Here is a 27075-nt window from a genome sequence, read left to right on the forward strand (position 1 = left end):
AACTTCCTGACAAGCACCAAAACTTCGATGATAAAATCCAGCTCTTTCCCCCAACATTCTCTGCACATCCCCTTCAACTTACGCAACGAAGACACAGAGTATGTTAAGTGGACCATATTCTACTCAGTTACCTGATATGTAGTATTTTCTTCTTTGGGAGTTCAGAGTTACTAGATACTGAAAATCAAATCCAGAAGCCCCTTCCATTCCCGAAAGGCCAAGAACGGAGTTGTATGCAGGCCGTGGCCCCAAGTGTAAGCACAGAGCCAGGAGAACCCAGAGAACTCATTGGTGACAAGGAAACAAATGAAGTCAGAGGCCTCACGTCATGTTTCTTAAACAATTCATCAGCATCCTTATGCGGCCTGCCAAACCCTGTTAGACTTGCCCCTTGCCTACTTGCACAGGCTTACACAGAGCCTGCCTCCACATCGCACTCTGCTCTGGCCACCTGGATCTTCTGTCCACCCAAAGTCTGCACATGTGTTCCCTCAGTCTGGAACTCTCTTTCCTCACCTGGATGATTCCTCTTCCAGGGCCCACCTTACCTGTCACTTCCTCAAGAAGCATTCCCATTCATGGCATGCTTTATTTTCCTGTGTCCTTTTGATATTATAATTTTTTTCCATCAAAATAGTACCTTTATCTTGTAACCATTCAAAGTCGGGAAGAGACAACCTCTGACCCTTCTCCTCTGCACTCATGTATTATTTCCCAGAATCACCTTCTTTTCACTCACCATTGATCAGCAGGTGTCCCCAGTGCCATTCTAGGCACAAGGAATACAATGTTGGACAACTTTGTCCACTTTGCCCAACTTTGTCTTTTTCCCCCCTATCTTCTAAGAGAGTAGAAAGAGTTTTGGGTTTATTTTTTATGTCTTCTGTAATTGAATTTTTTCTCAACTAGTACTATTTTTTTTTAATTTGCAAGCATTCTCTTTCATTCTCTAATTGTTTCTTTTTCTTAGCATTTTGTCCCAATTTTAAGGATATCATATTTTCTCCAAAATTCCCCTTGCATATTAATTACAGTGTTTTTAGTGTCGTCTTCTATTCCCTAATTGTCTTTTTTTCCCCCTTTCTGGGTTAGTTTTTGTCTTTTTGTTGTTGTTGATGTGTGTGTGTATGTGTGTGTGTGTGTGTGTGTGTGTGTGTTTGTATGGTCTTAGGTTTTTGTTTTGGTTTGGTTTTTGGTTTTTTCATTTTTTGCCTTTCTTTTTCATGCTGCAGTTCTCCTTGTATGCCTGGTAATCCTTAGTTTTGCATTTCCATTTAAGGGAAAGGGATTAAGTGACTTGTGTATTTCAAGTGTTTATCCTTTCTAGGTCTGTTTTCTGGCTGGATCTCTCTCCTTTAGAACTGCAAGTGGGATGGAGTAGGGTGTGTCTGCTAGGAAACTTTGGTTTAGGGTGGTATGACCGTGAGCAACAATCATCCTGAGGACTTCTAAATGCTAAAATGAGGAAGGCTTTATTCTAGTACTCCAAATATTAATGCCATTTTACTAAGAGGAAACTGAAGCTCAGAGAGTTGCCTATACCTAAATAGCTAGAAAGTGATTAAGTCAAAATCTGAACTGCAGTTTGCCTGATGAACACATTTATTCTCATTTGACAAAACCAAATAAATTTCAGTGTAAATTGAAAATTAGTGTTAAATGAATAATTAGTTCTATCTTCTGTGTGAATATACACTTTCATGTGCTATCTACTTCAAGCTTCTGCCTTGATGGTCATATCTACAGTGGCACACCAGGGACTCTGCACCTTTCCACCCATGTAACAAGCCATCTTTTTCTCTTAAACAATTAATCTACTCTCTGCTATTAAAGAAAATGAGATAATTAAATTTCACTCACACTCAGAAGGCATCTAAGCAGAATTAACAGCTTCAGAGGAACTATGTGCTATGGAACTGGAGGGAATAATTTATCCCTGAATTGGGCAGGCCCTGAGATGGTAGAAATTTCTTTAATTATTTTTAGTAGATGTTAAGAAAGCCACATTCTTTCTAATTCTAAGGTTCTGTCCTGATTCTGAAGGTCATGGCTACTTCACTTTTTCTTAATCCATTTTTTGAAAAAACTGTTGACAACAGATAATGATTTTGTTATTTGAAAATTACTTATAAAAATTCAAAAATAAGTTTATTTATCGCCTAGTATGTACTAGACACTATGAAATTAAACATCGTTTCCTAATTCAACATTTCCCACACCTTTCTGGGAGGTGGTACTAACTGTTCCATGACAAATACATTCCAAGGCCAAATAAACTTGATCAAATTTGGATTAAATAAAGTTAGTTTTCCTTTGCTGCTGGTCTTTTCAGAGCCTTTCACTGCTAATATTTAGCATCGTGAATCTCCAAGAGAATCTCTCCAAGAGATTTGGGAAATGCTCATTTTGGGAAATGCTTGATTTAGAAAACACGCATTTTCAGAGACATTGACTTAATTTATTAAAGAGCCATTCTGCTTTTCATCTCCTCTCCAGAGACATGTTCTCAATTACACATGCTTGGGCCATGTCTCCCAGACATGTGGCATTTCATTCCAGAGTAATATTCAGTTTTCACTACTTTGGGTTTGGTAACCTCACTACTATATTCGTCTTCATTCTCTGCTTTTGTGCTATGACCATCTCTTAATTTGCAACCAACTTCCCTCCCAACCCCACCCCCCTGCCCACATCCTTGAATGATGCTGTATTTTAATACAGTTTCCTCATCTACAAAATATCAACACACAAACACATTAGGCTTTAGTAAGAAATGAAAAAGAAAAACGACAGCCAACCTATTACATGAAGGTGACAATAAAATCATTGAAATAAAGTTTCTGCTTTTAGAGAGTTCTCTATGGCCATCTTAGCTTTTAGTAAACAGTATCCCATTTTGGTAGACAGCAAAATCATTTGGTAGACTATGAAAGACTCAAACTCCTGGATAGTCACAGAATGACCAATGAAAAAGATTACAAGAGGATTCCAGTTGTGTAAATATGGAGAAGGTAATTTGAGACAGTAACACTTCGCAAGATGCACCAATCTCTTGAACATGAATTTCCCCAATTTGTGACAAAATATCATGTGTTTGTTATTAATTTGACTGGCGCCTCCATCCATCCATCACTTTGTTTAGTTTATGGCATCACTTTGTTTAGTTTATGGCACCACTGCCTATCCATCTGCCTGAGTGGGAACTTCCAAGTCATCTTCGTCCCTTTGCTTTTCTCTCTGATTTGAACAGATCTCTTCCTCACTGGCTAAACTCCTCCTCTAAGATTCTGCTCAAAGCCTTGACCAGCTCACTTTCTAAATACATGCATTCACCCAACAAGCATTCTTTGAGCATTTAGTGTGCCAGGCATTATCCAGGATTGCTGACTGGTAGTATGCCAAACAAATACATGGGAACTTCATTTGTATACCTTCACTGTGGGAAGCCACTGCTATAGGGGATATGATCCCTCCTCCTTCATCACCATCGTCTTTGGAATGGGTATATTACACCACTTTACCTTCACACCTAAACCTTGATATTAGCAGTCCTTGAATCGATTTCTACACAGACTGGTCAGATTAGATTAAAAGGCCAAAGTGAATGAGGGATTGTTTAGTCTCATAATATCTTCCAAAGCAACATTTTAATTGTTTCAAGAAGTTAAAGGGGGAATTTATTTGTTTGTTTGCTTGTTTGTTTATTTATTTCCATCCCTCAGGTAAGTGAGGGTAACCAGAACTATTTGGGTAAATGTGGGCCTAACCCTTCAGACTTTAGGCTTCTACTTGGTTAAGTATTCACAGTGGAAAACCGAAACCAAAACCTTGTCTTAGTAGGCAAAGCGGCAGGACCATTAAGTAACTTAATAACTTTTATTCTTATTATAATTTCATTTCTCTTCCATAAAAGAGCCTGAAGTGTAATGACTTGTGCGGAAAGCCCTGGGTTGGGCCGGTAGAATCCTTAATGAGGGTCAGTTCTTTAACATGGTTACCCACTAAGTGTGTCTAGTCAGAGAGTTTGTGGAAACGCATATTCCAGTTGCGCAGAGAAGGTTAACTCTTCGCAATCTTACAGGAGTGTTATCTTTCATTTTGTCAATTATAAGCTTCCCTAAGAAGCTTCTCAACACCTACTAATGCCTCCTCTTCTGGATTATTTACTGAACATCGTCACTTACACGACCAGGTGATATCCCTTTGCTGCCAGACGGTTCTGTTCCTGTTCTGATGGGTTGGTTTTGATGCTTGCTAACCTAATTGTTTTCATTAAATCCTCAGTCATTATTCTTACCAGGATAGTCTTTGAAAGCATAATCTACCTCATTTTAACAGAGCAATTCTGTGGACTAAGTTCAGACCTATTAATTTGCTGGATGTTCCCTCAAAGCTTCACGACAGTTTTCTCCATAATAAACTGAGTCTTAAGTTTCCCTACCTAATATTCTACATGGAGAGCACACGGATGCCAGGAATGGCTGACATGAACCCTGTGACTGGTCTGTAGCCTCTGGTTAAATACTTTGGCCCTGTAAACCACAGTTCCTCCCCTTTAAAGCAGGGGTAATGACAGTGCCTACCTCATTTGTTTGTTATGTGAATCAAAGGAGAGCATGTATGCATATTGCCTGCTACATTGTAAAAACTCAACAGTTGTTAGCAAGCAACTATTAAGCCATAATTAACTATTGTTAAACCCTCTCATTGTTGTGCAAAGTCTGCCAAGAATAATATAACATTGTTTGCTACTTTTATTGACTTTTCACAAAGTTTTGACTGTAGGGTCAAGACTAGGTTAGGACTTAAGCAGCATGAGGTCAATGAAGACTCCTAGTTATTGATGTTTAAATGAACCTGCTTTCAAGTGCCCAACAAGCAGAATTGGCAGGAATAGTCTCCTGAAGAGTAGATAATCTCTAGATTTATAAAAACAGGGTCAAGCGGCTTAAAGTAGGGCAATAACAATGGGGGCCCTGAGGGTAATCATAGGGACTTTTTGCTAGTGCACCTTTGGCTTTACCTGTGTGTAAAGAGGGAGCTAGTAAAGGCATTAAAACGATTAGGGCAATTGTAGAAACTCAAACACATGAACTCTTACACATCTATGCATGGGTGCATGCTTTAAGGTTACATGTGGGCAGAGCCAGAATTTTCTTTAATTGGAGTTTTTAATTGACCCCAGAATGCAAAGAAGTATTCCACTGGGTCCCTGACTTCTACAGCATAAACACTGCTAGGATTTGGGTATGGAAAAATTACAAAGCAGGTATTGCCAGGACCCCAAAACCATGACCTAAGAGTTACTTTCTGAAATATAACACCGGGAAAAGACTCTCATAATTATAATTATTTTAGATCTAAAATAGTTGTCTTTGGCAGATGTTATTAAATATCTAAATAGTTCATATTGAATAACAATAGTTGCCATTTGATGGTGCTTACACTAGATGCCAACTCTGTATCATATTTTTGTAATATTTTTCTATTTATTTGTCAACAAAGAATCTATAATCATCATTTACATTTTACCAGTGAGAGAAGTGGGAATCAGAAAGTTTAGGTAAGCTGCCAAAAATCACACTGCCACTAGAAGCAAAACAAGGATTTGAACCAGATTTCCTGGCTCCAAATCCTGTGCTCTTAACCACTACACAGGATAGCTTACATCCACCCTGTGAAGGTCATTGTCAGAGCAAATTACCCAAATCCAAATAAAACTTTAGTTTTCATAGCACATATGCATCTATTCAATTAATCTGAAAAGTTTTTAATAATTAGGATATAAAGGCATTAGAGATCTAAAAATTGAATGAAGCATTGCATGCAGAGTCAAGCTCCAGAAGGAGAAAGAAATTAAAGAAAGTGAGTCTGGTGTTAGGGCTGCGTGTCCCTGGAGGCCAAACCCACTTTTGGAGGCAATGGTTGAAAGGCTAACATAAACTGTTGACAGATTTCTGGGGCTCAAGTGATGACAATGAAATCAGAGTCCACAAAGGAAAAACAGCATAGCGAATTCCCATTATTTGGATTGGAATCATGAAAAGTGTACCCTAAAAGAAATGGAGACTTGAAAGTAGACATGCCCCTAAAGGGCCTTTAGTATAAATTCCTCCCAACTTGTGAAACTATATAAAGATAACCCTTAATTGCTAATGCTTCTAAGAACCTGGCAGAAATGGACATACTTCTTTGGAGAAAGATAACATTACTGTAATCCTCGAATTATTTCCAAAAATCATTTTGCAAATGCGGTGTCCACCATGTAATTTAAAAGAATAACTGCATATAAGGAGGTAAGATAATATGAATGACGTTCTCAGCAGAAAAATAGACCATGGAGACATACTCACGGGGGCTCCAGATAAAAGAACCAGGAGACACAAACTTTAAGATAACTATGTTTACAAAGTCTAAATTGAAAAAAGATAAGATAGAGAATTTGGGCGGAAGATGAGAAACTACAAAAAGGAATCAAATGGGAATTCTGTTATAAAAAAAACATGATACTCCAAATTAAGGACTCAGCAAATGGGTTTAACAGCAGATTACATACAACTCAAGAAAGAATTAGTTAACTGGAAAGATACATTAGAAGAAAATATTCAGAAAGAAGCTTTAGAAAGGGAAGAGGATTAAAATTTCAAAAGACAGAGTAAAAAAGAAGACAGAAATTCTAATGTGCATAAAACTGAAGTCTCAGGAGAGGAAAGAGAGAATGAGCCAAACTCAGTAACTAATGAGATAATGACTAAGAACTTACCAAAACTGCTGAAAGATATCAAACTCAGATAAGAAGCCCTATGGACCTCAAGTAGGATAAAGAAAAAAGAAACTATATCTACACACATCATAGTAAGACCTCTAAAAGCTGAAAACAAAACAGAAAATTGTTTTTTTTTTTTTAATGATTTTTTATTATATTATGTTAGTCACCATACGGTACATCCCCGGTTTCCGATATAAAGTTTGATGATTCATTAGTTGCGTATAACACCCAGTGCACCATGCAATATGTGCCCTCCTTACTACCCATCACCGGTCTATCCCATTCCCCCACCCCCCTCCCCTCTGAGGCCCTCAGTTTGTTTCTCATAGTCCATAGTCTCTCAAGTTTCATTCCCCCTTCTGATTACCCCCCCTTTCTTTATCCCTTTCTTCCCCTACCGATCATCCTATTTCTTATGTTCCATAGATGAGAGAAATCATATGATAATTGTCTTTCTCTGCTTGACTTATTTCACTTAGCATTATCTCCTCCAGTGCCGTCCATGTTGCAGCAAATGTTGAGAATTTGTTCTTTCTGATAGCTGAGTAATATTCCATTGTATATATGGACCACAACTTCTTAAACCAGTCATCTGTTGAAGGGCATCTCGGCTCCTTCCACGATTTAGCTATTGTGGACAATGCTGCAATGAACATTGGGGTGCATATGGCCCTTCTCTTCACTACGTCTGTATCTTTGGGGTAAACACCCAGTAGTGCAATGGCTGGGTCATAGGGTAGCTCAATTTTTAACTTTTTAAGGGACCTCCACACTGTTTTCCAGAGTGGCTGTACCAACTTGCATTCCCACCAACAATGTAGGAGGGATCCCCTTTCTCCACATCCTCTCCAACAATTGTTGTCTCTTGCCTTGTCTATTTTTGTCATTCTAACTGGTGTAAGGTGGTATCTCAGTGTGGTTTTGATTTGAATTTCCCTGATGGCTAATGATTTTGAACATTTTTTCATGTGTCTGTTAGCCATTTGTATGTCTTCATTGGAAAAGTGTCTGTTCATATCTTCTGCCCATTTTTTGATTTGTTTATTTGTTTCTCGTGTACTGAGTTTGAGAAGTTCTTTGTAGATCTTGGATACCAGTCCTTTATCTGTAGTGTCATTTGCAAATATATTCTCCCATTCCATGGGCTGCCTCTTAGGTTTTTTTTGACTGTTTCCTTGGCTGTGCAGAAGCTTTTTATCTTGATGAAGTCCCATAAGTTCATTTTATCTTTTGTTTCTCTTGCCTTTGGAGATGTGTCATGAAAAAGGTTGCTTTGGCTGATGGCGTAGAGGTTGCTGCCTATGTTCTCCTCTAGAATTTTGATGGATTCCTGTCTCACATTGAGGTCTTTCATCCATTTGGAGTTTATTTTTGTGTATGGTGTGAGAGATTGGTCAAGTTTCATTCTTTTGCATGTAGCTATCCAATTTTCCCAGCACCATTTATTGAAGAGACGGTCTTTTTTCCACTGTATGTTTTTTCCTGCTTTATCAAAGATTAATTGCCCAAAGAGCTGAGGGTCCATTTCTGGGTTCTCTATTCTGTTCCATTGGTCTGTGTGTCTGTTTTTGTGCCAGTACCATGCTGTCTTTGTGATCACAGCTTTGTAGTACAGCTCGAAATCCGGCATTGTGATGCCCCCAGCTTTGTTTTTCCTTTTCAACAGTTCCTTGGCGATTCAGGGCCTTTTCTGGTTCCATACAAATTAAAGGACTATTTGTTCCAGTTCTTTGAAAAATGTCCTCGGTATTTTGATCGGGATAGCATTGAAAGTGTAAATTGCTCTGGGTAGCATGGACATTTTAACTATGTTAATTCTTCCGATCCATGAGCATGGAATATTTTTCCATCTTTTTATGTCTTCCTCAATGTCTTTCAAGAGTGATTTATAGTTTCTAGAATATAGGTCCTTTACGTCTCTGGTTAAGTTAATTCCAAGGTAACGTATGGTTTTTGGTGCTATTGTAAATGGGATGGATTCCCTAATTTCTCTTTCTTCAGTCTCATTATTCGTGTATAGAAATGCAACTGATTTCTGAGCATTGATTTTGTATCCCGCCACATTACTGAATTGCTTTGTAACTTCTAATAGTTTGGGAGTGGCTTCTTTTGGGTTTTCCATATAGAGTATCATGTCATCTGCGAAGAGAGACATTTTGACTTCTTCCTTGCCGATTTGTATACCTTTTATCCCTTTTTGTTGTCTGATTGCTGTTGCAAGGACTTGTAGTACTATCAAAACAGAAAATCTTAAAAGCAGGCAGAGGAAAAAGGAGGCTTTACCTACACAGGAACAACAATATAATTGACAGCTGAACTTTTAATGGATATGATAGAAGCCAGAAGACAATTATATAATATCTCTAAATTGCTGGAGAAAAAACTCTGTCAACCTAGAATTTTAAACCTAGTAAAAATATCCCTCAATAATAAACGTAAAATAGAGACATTGATCATGATGGAGACAGTGAAGGCTGCTTCCCTTCTCCCATGGCAATACCAAATGTATACACAGCAGTTACCTCTGAAAGAAATAGAGAAACTATTTGAGAGACTCCTACACATTGGGCAAATGAGAAAACACTCTCATTGGAATGGGTAGGAAATGCTGAGACACACTTGCCATAAACCCCACCCCTGACACAGCACCATACAGTTGGGAGGGAACTACAAACTCCCTATTCCTACCAAGGAGTGAATGGCTTGAACACCACATTTAGCACCCCAGGTTTTAAGACTCGCACCTGAAGGACAGGCCCAAAAAACACCTAGCTCCGAAAACCAGTGGGCCTTGTGTTCATGAGACCCACAAGACAATAACAAAAAAGCAATTATTAATGGGCATGCAAGCATTTGCTGTGGCTCTCTCCCCAGGGCTCAGCACAGAGGGAGCAGGGGAAATGACCCATCTCCAGGTCTTCCTGAAGGAGACCATCTGTAAACTTTGAAAGCTGTTGCCTCAGGATCAGACTTCTAATTTAGTATACATCTTGAGGCTGGCTGTGATCTGTTCTTGAAACTAGAGAAACCAGCAAACACCTCCTTTTTCCTCCGTCTAGCATGCTCCGAGTCACCAGTATCTTCCTGGAAGGAGTTTGCACATACATCTGCATCTGGCTTTTGCTCTGCTGCCTGAGGGAAGAGTCCCCAGATCACCCAGCTCTGATAGCCAACTGGGCTTCCATTCATGAGTCCCACAGACACCCCACTACAGCTATACAACCTGGGTCCAGTGCAAAGGGAGTAGGCAAAAACACTATCTCCCAGTTTCTCCCTGGAAGAGGCTTAAATACCTACTTTCTCAATGCTGTTTGAGGGTCTGGCTTCCAGTTATACTGCATCTAGCTGCTGAATACAATTCTTCCTTTAGGGACACTGACAGGTCTTGGTACACCCTCAAATACTGAGAGCCACTTAGAATAAAGAAAGCAGGTTGGACAATCACAAAGCTTTGAGAGGCAACCAGGAGCTCAGACCAGGCTGATTGACAAGTTTCATCTCCTAGCAAGACTTTACTCTGTCAAGACTGGGAGAAGTGGTTGTTTTATCTAATGCACAAAAACCAACATAAAAAGTCAAGAAAAATTAATAGAGGAAAATTCTTCAAACAAAAGATCGAGCTAAATCCCCAGAAACAGATCTTAATGAAGTGGAAATGTGTGATTTACTTGACAGAGAGTTCAAAATAACAGTCAAAGATGTTTCCTGAAGTCAGGAGAACAACATATGAACAAAGTGAGAATTTCAACAAAGGGATAGAAAATATAAAAAAATACCAAACGGAAATCACATTGCTGAATAATAAAATAACTGAACCGAAAAAAAAAATCAACGGAGGAGTTAAAGAACAAACTAGATCGTGTAGAAGAAACGATAAGAGAGCATGAAAACAGACAGTAGAATTCAATTAAAAGACCAAAAAGAAAAAAGAATGAAAAACATTGAAGATGGCTTACAGAATGTATGGGAAACCACTGAAAACCCCCCAATATACACATTATAGGGGGTCCCAGAAGGAGGGCAGATTGTTCAAAGAAATAATGGCTGAAAACTTCCCTAACAAAACAGACAAACCTATAGTTAGACTTACTAAGAAGAAAAAAAGGAAAGTATTCAAATGAACTATACATGAAGGAGGAGATATTACAATGAATACCATATAAATACAAAGGATTATAAGAGACCGCTATGTACAATTATATGCCACAAATTAGATAATGTAGAAGAAATGGACAAATCCTAGAAACATACAATCTAACAAGACTGAATCATGAATAAATAGGAAATCCGAATAGACCAAATACTAATAAGGAGATTAAATCAGTAATCAAAAATCTCCCAACAAAGAAAAGCTCAGTCTTCACTGATGAATTCTACCAAACACTTAAAGATTTAATACCAATCCTTCTCAAATTCTTCCAAAATGCAGAAGAGGAAAGAACACTTTCAAACTCATTTTTTTGAGGCTAGCATTATGCTGATACCAAAGCCAGACAAGGACACTATAAGAAAATTATAGACCAATATCGCTGGTGAGCACAGACTCAAAAATTCTCAACAAAATATTAGCAAACCAAATGCAGGAGTACATTAGACAGACCATACACCATGATCAAGTGAGAATTTATTCCCAGGATGCAAGAATAGTTGAGCATTCACAAATTAACATGATAACCACGTTAATGATATGAAGGATAAAAATCATATAATTATCTCAATAGATGTAGAAAAGTCATTTGAGAAAATTCAGCATCTTTTCATGATAAAAACTCTCAACAAACTGGTTATGGTGGGAATGTACCTCAATATAATAAAGGCCATATATGACAAACCCGCAGCTGACATCACACTCAATGGTGAAAAGCTGAAAGTTTTTCCTCTAAGATCAAGAAGACAAGGATGCCCACTCTCACCACTTTTCTTCAACATAGTACTGGAGGTCCTAGCCGGAGCAGTTAGGCAAGAAAAGTAAAGAAAAAGCATACAAATTTAAAAAGATAATGAAAATTCTGTACATCAAAACTTAGAGAATGCAGTTAAAGTTGTGGTTAGACAAAAAAAATATATAGCACTAAATGCATATACCAGAAAAGAAAAGGGCTAAATATCAAGGAGCCAAGCATCCAACTCAAGAAATTAGAAAAAGAACAGCAAATCACAACCAAATACATTCAAATGAAGATAACAATAAAGATGAATGAAATAGAAAGCAAACTATGATAGTAGGGATCAAAGACTAAAAGGTAATTCTTTGATAATTAATTAATGTGCTAGAAGGGTTGATTTAGAGACAGAGGGAGAGAAGCCATAAATGTGTGATGAAGGAATGAAAAGAAGTTAACTACAGATCTGACATATATTAAGGAGCTATTCAGTAAATATCATAACTTATGGCAATCAACTTGAAAATTTTCATGATTTAGACACCTTTCTAGATGAATACAACTTACCAAAATGGACAGAGAATCGACTTAAAATGATTAAAAACTGAATCTGTAATTTAAAAATTTCCTTCAAAGAAAACTCTATAGCCTCAGATGACTTTACTGGTGAATGCCACCAACTTCTTAAAGAAGAAATCAAGCCAATAGTACACAAACTCTCCCAGAGAATACAAAGAAAAAGAGGTAAATCTCCCCAATTCATTTTCAAGGGCTTTCTTGGCAAAAGCTAACAAGGTCACTTCAAAATAGGAAAATTTAACTCACTTATTCATGACCATTGATGCAGAAATTCCGCCACCCTGGCCAAATAGCACATTGATTCCAACAATAAATATATAACAAGTAATGCATCACCACTGAGCTGTATTTACTCCAGAACACGAGGCTGGTTTAATTTTTGAAAATTAATCAATGTAATTAACTGCATTAACCATTAATAGAAAAAAAAGGAGTCAAACAGTGGAATCATTTCAACAGGCCACAGAAAATATTTTTTAAAATGCAGCATCAATTCATGATTTTTTTAAAAAATAAAGATTTTGTTTGTTTATTTGTCAGAGAGAGAAAGAGCACAAGCAGGGGGAGTGGCAGGCAGAGGGAGAAGCAGGCTCCCCACTGATCAAGGAACATGATATGGGACTTGATCCCAGGATCCTGGGATCATGACCTGAGCCAAAGACAGATGCTTAACCAACTGAGCCACCCAGGCGTCCCCAATTCACGATTTCAATAAACAAACAATACTAGCTATAAAGTTAACAAACTAGGAGCAGAAAGGACATTTCTTAATTTGATAAAAGGTCTATAAAGAATCCTTAGTTTTGAAACCAGGAATAAGACAAGGGTGCCCATCATTACTTCTTCTACTCAATATTGTATTTAAAGTTCCAGCTGATAAGGTGTCAAGATTGCAAAGAGGGGAAAAAACAGCCATCATTCACATGATGATATTGTTGAATTATTGTATACATAGGAAATACTAAAACTACAGAAAAATTACTAGAAAGAATAGTTTAATCAGATCTTTAGAGAAAAAAATCTTTTTTTTTTAAGATTTTTTATTTATTCCTTTGACAGAGAGAGAGAGACATAGTGAGAGAGGGAACACAAGCAGGGAGAGTGGGAGAGGGAGAAGCAGGCTTCCAGCTGAGCAGGGAACCTGATGTGGGGCTCAATCCCAGAATGCTGGGATCAGGACCTGAACCAAAGGCAGATGCTTAACGACTGAGCCACCCAGGCGCCCCAAGAGAGAAAAAAATTCTAACAAATGATATGCAAGATCTCTATACAGAAGGATGTGAAAAATTAATATAAACAAAGGGAAATCTAAATAAACAGAGGGACATAGCATGTTCAGATATAGGAGACTCGGTATTGTTGAAATATTAGTTCTCCCCAAACTGATCTATATATCCAAAGCTATTTCTGTCAAAGTGCTAACACGTTTCGGTTATTTTTTTCTATGCATCTGTTTGTGTGTAACCTGACAAGCTGATTCCAAAATATTACTGAAAAACAAAGGGCTAGGATCAGAAGATTTCCTTTCTTTTAAGTTTTTATTTCTTTACATCCATCTCTACACCCAACTCACAACCCCGAGATCAAGAGTTGCAACTTCCAGCTCAGCCATCCAGGTGCCCCAAAGATTATGTTAAAGAAGAACAAGGTGGGTGTAACCGGCTCTACCGGCCCGCGGGGTCTTTTCTAAAGCAACAGCAGTTGAGTGTGGAGCTGACCCAGGGAAGACCAATGGAAATGACAGGGTCACCAAAGAATAAGACTTGGGCTAGGGCCAAAACAGACACCTTATCCTGGCCAGTGCTGTGGTAGCTCCCCTCAGCCAGGGCGTCCCCAAACTACTTCACACCACGCATCCTCACTGTCTTGGGGTGGGACGGGCCATTGGAATTTTCCCCTCGATAATTCTAATCTGCAGCTATTGGAACACCACCTCCTCTCTCTCACACACACACACACACACACACACACACACACACACACACACACACCTCTGTCTCCTAAACTTTGATGAGCAATACAGTTTTTTATTTGAGGCTCATTAGGAGGCTGGAGAATGTAATTACATCATATTCCAAAACTTTCTGAAATCCCATTTAGATATTTCTGTCTTTCCCCAAATTTCTACTCCCTTTAGTTGCTGGCCCCTCCTTTCCCTTTCTCCTCTAGCCAAGTTCTTCATTTCTCCCTGTACTCCTGTCATTTTTTGGTTTTATTTTGCAGAACAAGTTCCCCCTTCCCTCAGTTTCCCTCTCCTCCATCTCTATCATCTCTTGCTTAGCAAACACAAGTCTTTTTCAGGACCTACTCTTATAAACGGGGGAAAAAGATTGAAAGTACTTCTCATTTAATGTTTTCCCCTGCCGCATACAGCTGGGCATGGCTTGAATTGTCTTCCTTTGTGCATATTTTCAATACTATCAGGAAAAAAAAGACCTTTCCATTTTGGAATGAACTCAAGTGCGGGGGACTTGAGTGGTGCAGACTGAGTGGGCGCAGTGCTGTGCTCAGCCAGTCCTTGTGACACACATCAAGGAGCCAGCATCCACTCACCCTGTTAGTGAAAAGTTGCCCCAGAGCATAAAAGTACCTCGGCAGACCCAGGTTTGTGAACGTGTGACCCAGGCAGTCACACAGGGCCCCACGCTTAGCAGGGTCCTGTGCTTGTCATTATTTGAAATTCTTACTAATTTATGCACAAGGGGCTCAACATTCTCATTTTGCTCTAGGCTTTGCAAATGATGTGGTCAGCCCTGTGCTGAGGGAAGGGGTTTATAGTCTTGCTTGATTTTACAACAACAAAAAAAGAAAAACCTCTGGGCTGAGTGCTTTGTGAAATACTTTCTCTGGTTTCTCAGAAACCATTTCCTCTTTTCAGCTCTCAGTTGTCCCCCTGGGTTTGGCAGCTGCTGTTCACTTGCTGCTTTACTGAATCTCTGATGTTCGTTTCCTGCTCCCTTAAAATGTTTCCACAACGGCAAAACAGGGTTTTTCACCACCTGGCCCCAATCTCTTGTCCTGTCCTTGGCTCCTTTTCCCTTCTCCCTTCATTCTGTTTCTGCTCCCACCTGAACACGACCCACTGACTTCTACAGCCCCCCAGCCCAAGGCAGGGCTTTGACCACACAGAGCCTTCTCTGTCATTGGAACATGGCATGCTTCTCGCCTCTGCACTCTGTCGTGTGCTTTTCCTTCTGCCTGGAATGCTCTTCCATCACTACCACCTACCCCACTTGGCTCTCACTCTTTTAGACCCAACCTAAATGTTCTTTTCTCTATTAAGCCCTTGAAGAGTGCCTCAGGCAGAAGTTGTCACCCACTCATTCTTGCTCCGATAGTTTTGAAGACACACCTCTGTCATAGCAGGTGACACAGAATGGCATGCAGAGGTTGTTTTTCTTTTTCATCCTCTCCCACCCACCTTATTCTGGAGAAGCCCATTCATGACTTGGAACACAAGCCAGTCATTCTTTCTAGAAAGATCTTCCTGAGTACCTGCACTTCTCTCGTTATAGCACTAATCACATTATAACATAATCGGTACCCCTCCTCAGTGAGACCATGTCTGTGTCACTTAAGGTGGTAACCTGAGTGCCTAGCATAGTTTTGAGCACAAACCTGGCTCAATAAATATTTGTCCAATTCAAGAATGAGTTAGTGAATGAAGATATATGTGCATTATCGTCTAAACTGTGGGTTTTGTAACTTAAAAAAAAATTCTCCCTCTCTCTCCTTATTTTTTAACCCACCGATTGGTATGTATTAACTATTCAATAGTGTTTGTTAGGTAAATAAATACCTGAAAAGACTTATGTGATCATGGAACCTGAGCCCAAGACCTAGGCTTGGGTAGGTATCCCCAGTGACCTCATCCTTGACTTGGGGTTGTATTCTTTAGAGGAGGATTACAGGGATGACAGCACAGGGATGTGAGCTGATACTCAGGACCAAGAGGAAGAATCTCCCTTTATGTTGTAATAAACCTCATATTGCTGTCTAGAGAGTGACAGAAAGTAATGCTAAATTCATAAAAATGTAACTGTCTGTGCTAAGTATATAGAATTATAATAAGCATCACAGGAGAGGTGGAGCTTTGGAAAAACACTGGGAACCATCTCTTGAAGGAGCTGCTGTTTTTATTTAAGGGTGGGCCTGACCCTTAGACTCATAGCTTTAATCAGGGCTCCTTCCTGTCCTGTCATCCTTCTCCTATAATCTTGGGCTCCCATTTTCTACCTCCCAATGTGCAGCTTCTTCCTTGAGATCCAGCAGGGAGGTATCATTCTTTTGAGGAATTTCTTGTCCCCTGCCCCCAACTTGCGGCATGCATTTTCCTTCTTGTGGCCAGCTCAGGTTTCTTTTGAAGCTCCCTTCTTCCAAGGAACCAACTATCAGTTGGAAGAAGGTGGGGTTTCTCTCATTCCCCTGTCCACGTACTCCTTTTAAAAGACTGGCTCTCCTTCTCTGTACAGTATTCCCAACTGGGCAGGGAATTCCTTCTTGAAAGGTGTCAATGCAATTACTTGAGCCCACAAGTCTCAATATATGGAGCACCCAGAGAAGGAATTCAGTGAAACTGAGCTCTAATTGAGTACTTACTGCAAGTTAGTAATGTGCTAGACAGTTACAGGGAAATCAATTTGGGATTCATAAATATAAGGAAGAATGTTGTTCTGGAATAGGAAGCCTTTCAACAGAGTGAGCTACCTATCATTAGAAATGCTCATGTGTAGGCTGAACATACCGGGGCTGATCTGGAAGTAATTCCTGCATGGGGTAGAAGGTTAGCTAGAGAGAGCCTCTATGGTTTCTTCCAAATTTCAAGCTTCTGCAATTTTATTATAGGGTTCTAACCCTGTAATAGAGTTTATATTTCAAAATACTATACTTAATTAGTTGTTTTTCTAAACTCCTTCTGAAGTAAATCAGCTTCATACAGTGGTAATTAGTTTACTGGGAGAAACAATGACTGAGTCTGAAACATGCATATTTTTATGTATGTGGCAAGGACATAAGAAAGGCTGACTATTATTATTCCTGCATTGTTTTCCAGAAATGAGATTTTCTAGTATCCCTGTGAAGCTGTAACAGTAACTTAACCAAGTTAATAAATAACATGAAAATAAAGAAAGAATTATTAATATGGAATATTTAAAAATGCTGAAGCCCGATTAATCAGTCTTCAGACAATCAAGCATAGTTTCATATAGCTGCAGTGAACCCAGAAGATTCTGGCAAGATTATGCTTAGGAAAGCAAACGTAGGCTTTTCCAAATCGCAGTTGGACCTCTCGCAGTGCTGCCTCTGGTGGGGCACGGAGGCTGGGATATCTGGAATACCTGACTGAATGTGGCAGTGTGTCAGGCACCCTGGAGGGACCATGACTTCTCTATTCGTTAGCTGTAAGAATCAAAACATGACTACAGTGGGTCAGCCAAATAGAGTTTTGCTTTGTTCCCAAAAGTCCAGAGACAGGTAGGTGGTTCGAAGATGCTATAGTCGTGTGAAAAAAAACATCAAGGATGTAGCCTCCTTTTAACTTCAGTTCTGCAAACTCTAGTTTTCACCCTTAAGGTCCAAGGTGGCTGCTCCACCTCAGGCCTTTAAATACCTTCTGGACAAGAAGAAGGAAGTGACCTAGAGGAAGAGATGGTGCCTATTTCAGGACAGCAAAGCTTCCCAAGAAATTCCAGAGCTTGAACTATGTCTCATTGGCCCAAGCTGTGTTACATGCTCAGTTCTTGCTGTAATAGAGCAAGTGGGCTTATTAGTTCCCCCAAACAAAACTTAGGTTTTGTTAGTAAATAAGAGGAGGATGCATATTGGGTAGGCAACCAGCAGTGACTGCCATAACTTGGCAGTCTCCTGATGAGGTAGGCTCTGCTCTCTATTTCTTTTTTTCTGGATGGAGGACCTTCACTGTTGACTTTGAGCTACAGGAGATACCGCTACCTGAAAGACCTTGTGAGGATCTTACACTGCTGCCCTTTGCCCACGTCAGTATTTAACCCACCAATACATAATTTCGAAATTTCTCCGTCTTCTGGCTGTGAGCCATAGTTGGTCCATTTGCAACTCCAGTGTCCTCCAGGGGCTCCATGGGGGCTGTCAGCTCCAAGCTTGAATGCTTTCTGGTGCTATAGAGAAAAGAGTTTGACACCTTTAGCCATGTTATGACTTCTTTCTCACATTTCCCCCCAGACCTAAGCCATGTCTCTTCCTCTTGGGCATGCTGGTCTTGTTGTCTGTGAACACTTAACAGAACAGCAAGCACTCTTGTTTGGAACAGGCCAACACCTTGATATTTGTTTAAGCCAAGGAGGAGGTTCTACCTTTAAACAAAAAAAGATTTATGTTTCTCCTGACGTACTCCAGGGATTTCTGTCTGGCAGTGCTCAGGAGGAACAACTGAAAACAGAATTATAACATTTTAGAACTGTCAGGGACAAAAACCCGTCAAAGACAAAGAATGGCCAACTCAGCCCTCTCATGTTGCAAAGGAAGACACTGAGACTTGGGAGAGTGCGTGTCTTTCTCCAGCTGCAGCATGGCAGAACTCAGAGGTCAAAAACTAGGGGAAGTAAGATGGCATGGAGAGAGGTAGAGGGCTTTCTGTCACCTTCTGAGTGGGTGTGTGTTATATTTGCCATTGAAGCCCCTGCAGGCATAGGAACACTCCAGCGCTATAGACAAGGAAGGCAAAAGTGACGGGAGGGCGTGTGGTATCGTGGCCGCTAAGTCTAGTCCCCTATCTGCCAGGGCGTGTGGTATCGTGGCCGCTAAGTCTAGTCCCCTATCTGCCAGGGCGTGTGGTATCGTGGCCGCTAAGTCTAGTCCCCTATCTGCCAGGGCGTGTGGTATCGTGGCCGCTAAGTCTAGTCCCCTATCTGCCAGGACGTGTGGTATCGTGGCCGCTAAGTCTAGTCCCCTATCTGCCAGGACGTGTGGTATCGTGGCCGCTAAGTCTAGTCCCCTATCTGCCAGGGCGTGTGGTATCGTGGCCGCTAAGTCTAGTCCCCTATCTGCCAGGGCGTGTGGTATCGTGGCCGCTAAGTCTAGTCCCCTATCTGCCAGGACGTGTGGTATCGTGGCCGCTAAGTCTAGTCCCCTATCTGCCAGGGCGTGTGGTATCGTGGCCGCTAAGTCTAGTCCCCTATCTGCCAGGACGTGTGGTATCGTGGCCGCTAAGTCTAGTCCCCTATCTGCCAGGGCGTGTGGTATCGTGGCCGCTAAGTCTAGTCCCCTATCTGCCAGGGCGTGTGGTATCGTGGCCGCTAAGTCTAGTCCCCTATCTGCCAGGGCGTGTGGTATCGTGGCCGCTAAGTCTAGTCCCCTATCTGCCAGGACGTGTGGTATCGTGGCCGCTAAGTCTAGTCCCCTATCTGCCAGGGCGTGTGGTATCGTGGCCGCTAAGTCTAGTCCCCTATCTGCCAGGACGTGTGGTATCGTGGCCGCTAAGTCTAGTCCCCTATCTGCCAGGGCGTGTGGTATCGTGGCCGCTAAGTCTAGTCCCCTATCTGCCAGGGCGTGTGGTATCGTGGCCGCTAAGTCTAGTCCCCTATCTGCCAGGGCGTGTGGTATCGTGGCCGCTAAGTCTAGTCCCCTATCTGCCAGGGCGTGTGGTATCGTGGCCGCTAAGTCTAGTCCCCTATCTGCCAGGGCGTGTGGTATCGTGGCCGCTAAGTCTAGTCCCCTATCTGCCAGGACGTGTGGTATCGTGGCCGCTAAGTCTAGTCCCCTATCTGCCAGGACGTGTGGTATCGTGGCCGCTAAGTCTAGTCCCCTATCTGCCATGCTTTGGTTTGCGATGCTTATCTGTTCCTTAAGTTTACTCACCCACAGAATGAAAGCAGTGGTAACACCCCGTGTGGTTTTAGGAGGAGTAAATGGAGTCGCCACTTAGAACAGTACCCAGGGATAGTATGGAAATATTACAATACAGAAATGTTTGCTATCATTATGATTAGTTGTCTCCTATTCTCAAAAGATTAATAGTCTTTGAATCTTGCATGGATGGCCAGTGCACATCTTGAAGAAGCACGATAAAGAGCCAGTGGGGATATTAAGTTTTAAGTCAGGACGGTTGGTTCTTGTTACCAGCACCAAGGGATTCTTGAGTCACAAATAATGGGATTATCCCCCAAGTAGGTCAGCATGGCACAAAATACATGATCTGTGATAAGGAATACTTTTCTCATCTACCTTTATGACTAGCCTATGCCTTTCTTGCCCATATTTTCATTTTCGGTTGGTATGCCTGCTTTGTTTCTTTTCTTTATTAAAATGTGGCGAGCTTCACACACTAGTCTTTTGTACCAGCTATATAAGGAGCAACTAACACCGAAGACACATGCATGGAATTCTTCTACCGAATCAACCTTTTTTTCTTTAAGAACTCTTTAATTGGACAATACTTTAATTCTCTAAACAATGTTATGGTAGTTGACCACATTTTGAAATTATCTTTGTCTTGTTTGGTACTTGAATGGCATGAAAAATTTCCCTCTGCTTCCTTACTCCTCTCCCAAGGGGTCATTTTCCCCGCTCTTTTCTCTGCCTTGCCTGGCCTCTGACCCTGCCCAACTCTGCTGTTTCCATGGACTTCTGAATCTAATTAATGTCTCAGTGGCTATATAAGTGAATTATGTAGACAGGAGGATGTTGGAAAGTTTGAGGAAGGTACGTACATTCCTTAGGGAAAACCTGGTTTTGTACAAAGAAAAAAAAAGGAATGCACTCGGAGGAGGGAGAATGTCAGTAAAGTGTAAAACACCAGTAACATGCTTACACTCATTAAGTATCTCTTGCCCGATGAGCAAATGAAACCTTAGGAGTATCTCTTTTGACATCTGGGCAATAATCAGCCATGATAGAATCTGGCTGAGGGGACAGATAATCCAAATATGCCACCATTGCAACACAACTGCACAACTAGGCTATCAGCACTCCTTCCCCTCCCCCTCCTTTTTGCAGCCAGTTCACAACCACTTGTGGGGAGCATGTCCTTAGATGATCTCTGAAATGACCCTGGCTACCAGGGCCACAAGTCCTTCTCAAACTCTCCAGGATGGCACAAGGGGGAGGGGGCCAGAGTGCTGAAGTTCTCTGCCAGAGGATACTGTCAGAGAGCCCAAGGCAGAGATGGTCCCTATGCCCCATGTTTCCATGGAAACATAGGAGGAGTGATGACAGCCAGCACAGCCACACCATCTGCTCGGGACCTGGTGAATGATGAAAAAAATAGAAAAAGAGAGGCACCTCAGATCCCAGGCTAGAACCACTCTGAGATACCAGTGCAGAGGGAAAGGCCTGAAGACACTAGAACTCCTAGGTGGATTAAAACCCAAGTTGTCCTGGGGCTCGACATATTAGCATGTAATTTGCAAGCAGAAAGCCTAGAGGGCTTATCCTGCAATCCCTAGATACAGTTACAAACACTCAAGAAGCCTCTGGAAGGAGAAGCAGACTGTGATGTGACTGCAGCCTTGCTGGAACAGGAGAGAAGGTGCAGTGACAAACAATGCTGCAGCACATGGGGTGGGGGCTCCCCTGACCTACCAGCAAGACTGCCTACACAGCTGGCTTTTAGCCAGGCCTATTTTTCTAGGGGAATGGTGGAATTATAATAGGAAAATTCCCATCCGGTCACAATCGTGACCTGAGTTGCAGCCACATCTTCAGAATAAGGCATGAATTAATAAAAGCCGTGCAAGGTTTCTCTTCTCTCAGTTTGTATCGAGAAGGAGATCTTAGCTGGATGCCATAGATTTGCTTCTGGGTCTGTTCTGGAAGCTTTTAATTCCAGGTTGGTGGAATGTGAGTGGGGCCCTTGCTGAGTGCACTTGTAGGCAGACTGAGTAGGATTCATTTCTCAGTCCCTTCCGTTCATAGATTTAACTAAAAAAAAAAAAAAAAAAATACCCCTGGCCCAGGGAGCCAAGAGCTCCTCCCTTAGCTAACTCCCTGCAGCGGCTCTCCAGACTCCAGAGCTGGGGGGTTTCATTCAGCTCTCAGGAGTGTTATCTGCATCTATCCCAGGAGAAGAGCCCCTCAAGTCGCCAGGTCTTTAGTATGCACAGAAGCTCCGTCCACTTCAGAGGAAACAGCAGTTTTATTTTTAATTTAGGTAGCCCCTTACTCCTTTACAAATAAAACAAAAGAAAACCAAAACCAAACCAAAACAAAACCCAAACTCCCCAAACCTTCCTTTTAGTTCTGGCATTCTAATCCCAGGAAGTCCAAACCTTTTTTTGCTTTTTATTGAGGATTTAAAATTTTGACAAGTGGATTAAGCACTTGTTTTGGTATGTGTATCTAGAAGCTGTAGGATAATGGCAACATCTTAATATACCAGATAAATAAAAATAATAAAAAAATCACCTTATAATGGCTCTCATTAACTGTTGTACATTTTACTTGTAAATACTATTGATTTAGATTTATTTCATGACAACTTAGTAAAAATGATATCTATGAGTATTATTTGGGTTTCTTCAAAAGACCGTATTCTCCAACTGGACACTATCCACGAAAACATACACTGGAAATAAAAGTATTAAAGCAACTTCCCCTACGTTAGGAGGCCCCAAACAGAAAATAAGGGTGATTTCTGGAGAAAAATATTTAAATACCCACACTGAAATTGCTTTAGGCTCAAGTACATTCATGTATTAACACGAGGCACTGTGTTGAAATTCAAATACAAATCCACCCATTACTACGTGCCTTTTGGGGAGAGGCCTTTTATGAGTAAACCACTCCACCCGCTCTATCCCCCCCCCCCCCGCCCTGCCCCCCCCCCCCCCGCCGTGCTTCCTTTTCCGGGGCCATCTATTTCATCTATTTATCTTCAGCCTCTGTGGTGAGGGCAACTCTGCATCTTAAGCTTCAAGCTTAGGATGGGACTCCCAGTAAACATGGTTCTGTTTGTTCTCCAGCAGCCCTCCTTTGTATAAACAGATGTGGTGGGAAGGGAAGGAAAGCCAGATCTCTGTGAGGGGTGGGAGGTCTCCTTTCTGGAGAAGCTTCCAGGCTGCAGCCATGAGCACAGGGACAGGATGCATTTCTTGTTCAGGCAGGGGAACTTGCAGTTCTTCCAGAGAGGTGCTGTTCTTCTCACTCTCCTCCACCCTCCACCCCCATCCTTTGTTCCTGGGAATGCTGTCTCGATGTCTCAGGCGTCTCACTTTTGCCAGAGCAAACATTTCCAACAAGGCTTATGCTAAGGAGGTATTAGGAAGACAGATTTTTTTTTTTCTTCTCTCCAAATGCACTGTAGACTGGGATTTGGGAAGACAGTCCTTCACACCTGTACTTTCTCATCTATTCACGTTCTCTTTGTTCTTTTGTAGTCTTCTTACTACTTTCAACGATGGAGGGAGGTTTTTAGGGGCTGGAAGTTGTCAGCTTGTAAAATAACAAATCCATTTTCTCAAACCATGTTGATACTCGCTCTTAATTTGGTGTTTTACATTTTGTACACTAGTTATGGATGCTAGTAAAGGAAGGACTACTTCAGAGCTGGGGGAAGAAAGGGGGGCTGAGCATTTTGTAATGGGATCCCAAATAGGTAAGAATTCTCTTTGGTCTTTTCTTCTTCCACGTGTTCTCCAGACTTCGTTTGTTAATCCTCATTCAGAGGTCAGGAAGGTGAGGAGGCTTGATGGAGGGATCCTGTGACTCCCACACAAGGGTCTAGATTTCTGGTGGCTCCAGTCAGTAGTCCTTCTTGTTGAGAATGAACAAAGGGGAGAGTATGGGAAAGGCCTCCTGTGCTGCAGGGAATAAAGGGTTTGGTGCAAGTGATGGGATATAACCACGTTGTTCTGTACCACTCTCTCCAGGAATTCTCTGGACTCCTAAGTGAGGCTTCCAGAGCTGTGGCCAAGAGGATAGGAGAGTCAGGGACCTGAGGAGGGGTTCTGATTTTGGCCAGCTGTGGAGAAACAGAGCCATGGCCCTGATCTAGGCAGGGACTTCTCAGCATGCCTGTAAATGTAAGGAAGGGGGTGGGGATGTTCTTTACAATCAAGGAAGTGATAATAAAAAGGAACTGATTTTTAGGAGCCACAATGATACTCTATCATCCGGCTGACAGTATGCCATTCTCCAGACAAGAGATGGGGCGAGAAGTTAGCACTCTACACCCAGAGGCCTGTCCCCCTTCCCTGTAAGAAATAAAAAGAAAGGAGGTTAGTTTCCAGGGACAGCCAGCTGGAGGATGGTGGGACCCCCACTGTAGGCCAAACTGCAGGTCCTGTCAGAAGAGGTTCCTCCCTTTCACTTAACTTACTGACTCCAGATATTTTAAATGATTTGTTTACAGCGCGGCTGCAGGCAGCTCAGTTAACTCTCCCCGTGCCTGGGGCGGCCAGGGAATTTCCTAGCACCCCCTCCAGGGCTGCAGCCAGCACACCGCCCGCTGGGGCGCCTGGCAGGGTCGGGGGAATTCTGGACCCCAAGAGAAGTGTGTGCTCCCCGGGCAGGGCCGGGTGGGGCCGGGCGAGGGCGAGAGGCAGAAGATGCGGCAGGCCGGGCCCGCCTCAGCATCCCCCGGCGCTGGGAACCGCCGCCTTTCCCTTCGCCCCGGCTCGCGGGACCGCCCCGGGCGGCCCGGGGCGACGGCCGGTCAGGCGGGCGGCGGGGGTCGCGGGGCGAGTGTGCGGCGCGGCCTGCGAGCGCCGCGGGACCCCGGGGAGCGGCGCGGGGAGCGCAGGGGCGCGCGGGGCGGGTGCGGCGCGGGGCTCACGGCGCGCGCGCGCCTCGGCCTCGCCCGCGCACACGCGCCTCCCCGAGGAGAAAGAGGCGGGCGGGCGGGCGCAGAGCACCGCGGCGGCGGCGGCGGCTGCAGCGGGCCGGGCCGCCGGGAGGGAGGGGAGGAGGGGCGGGCGCGGGGAGGGAGGGGGGCGAGGCGGTGGCGGTGGCGGCGGCGGCGCGGCGAGCTCGCCGCTCTCTCCTGAGTGTGCCTGTGCGCGAGCCGAAGAGCGGGTGAGTGCGCCGGCCGCTTCCGCCCGCCCGGCGGGCCGGGAGTCGGGGGCGGGGGGCGCGGGGAAGCCCGACCCGGGGGCGGGCAGCGAGCGGGCGGCGGCCGCTCCGGCGCGGCCGGGATGCACCTTGAGCGGCGGCTTTCGTTGCAGCGCGCGGGCGGCCCGAGCCTCGGCGGCAGCGGCGGCGGCGGCGGCGGCGGCGCTGACACCTCCCACCATGGACAGCTTCGACTTAGCCCTGCTCCAGGAATGGGACCTCGAGTCGCTGTGGTGAGTCCCGGTGCCGGCCGCCTCGCCAGGCGGGAGTAGCGAGGGGCTGCCGCGGCGGCCCGCGCGCCCTTACCTGGGCGGGGGGCTCGGAGCGGCCGGCCGCCGTGGGGGTGGGGTGGGTCGGGGGCGCCCGCCCCGCCGGCTCCTTCCTTCCTCCCCCCAGGGGATGCACGGCCGCCTTCTCGTCTTCTTGACCCCCTTTCCTATCCTCTCGCCTGGTGCTGCCCGCCCCAGCCCAGGGGCTGGTGATCTGGGGAGCGGGGGGGCAGAGCGCAGCCATGGAGAGAAAAAGACCCGATTTCTAGAACGTGTCACTAGTGTCTGGGGATCCACCCCTCGGCCCCTAGCCCCTCTCACCTCCCTTCGCTTCATTTGCGCCCTCCCTCTTCTCTAAGAGCCTCTGGTTCACACCAGCGACCCCCTGGAGTTGGTGCTGCTGCGAAGTGCCCTTAGATGATGCTCCAGCCTCCTGCCTGGAGGCGCCGGGTCTGGGCGGCTGCATCTTTTCTGTCTCCTACCCCCTCCCACCCGAGATGGAAAGTGAACACCGGGGGCAAGGGGCGAGTGTTTCTGCGTGCGGGAATTCCAGAGGCCTTGGCCCAGGGAGACTCATTTCCTCGAGGTTCACAATTCCTTTGGGCCCTTTCTTCACACCTCAGTACAGTTGTACTCCTCCTCCTCCCCACCTCGGCGCCCCGCGTGTCCCTTTATTCCACGCTCAAGCTCACAGCCTGGGGAGCGGGCGGCCGGGGGTGCACTCCGGGATCTGTTGCTCCGCGTTCTCACGTTGAGGAGCTGCTGTAGGTAAATCGCCGCTAGAAGTAGTTTAATTCTCGTTGCGGGTTTCTTAAAAATCCCATTGGCTGCTTCGGCATCCCTCTTATTTTCCCCCCACCCCCATCTCCTAAATGTTTCCAACCAGCCCTTTTCAGGTGGTAAAATTACTGCCCGCATATTCCTGGAGGAACTTGTGTTATGTTTAATATTTACGGGAATGAACATCTGCCGGAACAAGCATATTAACTGCACTCTGTTCTGCCTCTGGTAATTTTTTTTTTTTTTTGCTTTAATTCAGCAAAGAGTTCACATGTGTCTAAAACTGCAAGTGGTGTGCACATGAATATGCAATGTACAATTTTAAAGCTAAACTGCTTTAAGATTTATAGATTATATAGATGATATGTGGATTATTTTCAGTGATTTAGGCTTCTAGTGACTTTTATCTTTCTAAAGCCAGGTGTACCAAACTAAACTGGACACAAAGCTAGCGCATTATTGAGCAGTTTCTTATAAAAGATCCGATGATGAGTAACTACAGCTTGCTCTGCATGTTGCTGGTGCTTATAAAATACACAAGGATGGGCCCGAATGTAATAAAACTTTTATATATTGCACTGGAAACTTCAAAGAGCCAGTGTAAAGAATATGAAACATGTTATTACTCTATACAAGTTGCTAATTACGGTCTTGTTGCTCCCGGGGTTATTTCAGCCTTTCATGTACAGATACCTGTTATTTTACAGGTTTACATTTAGAAATGTTGGTTTCTGGCACAAATTCAATAGTTTTCTAGATAGAAATTGTGCCT

The 27075-nt window shown here is 43.3% G+C and overlaps 1 protein-coding gene across 7 annotated transcripts in view; it reads left to right on the top strand.

Moving 5' to 3' along the window:
• AFF3 (ALF transcription elongation factor 3) overlaps positions 1-27075 on the top strand; it is a 553103-nt gene that overhangs the window by 12852 nt on the left and 513176 nt on the right. For 6 of the 7 annotated variants that reach the window (XM_087863299.1, XM_087863300.1, XM_087863301.1 and 3 more), the window contains exon 2: positions 25368-25487. In XM_087863299.1, the coding sequence (XP_087719425.1) occupies positions 25435-25487 (53 nt within the window). In that variant the 5' untranslated portion in view covers positions 25368-25434. Of the gene's footprint in view, positions 1-25367; positions 25488-27075 lie in introns of those variants that run through there. The other variant, XM_087863304.1, reaches the window with a different exon arrangement.

Source organism: Ursus americanus, chromosome 7 (assembly GCF_024610735.1).
Source record: "Ursus americanus isolate L20-20 chromosome 7, mUrsAme1.1.p, whole genome shotgun sequence".
Classification (NCBI taxonomy): domain Eukaryota; kingdom Metazoa; phylum Chordata; class Mammalia; order Carnivora; family Ursidae; genus Ursus; species Ursus americanus.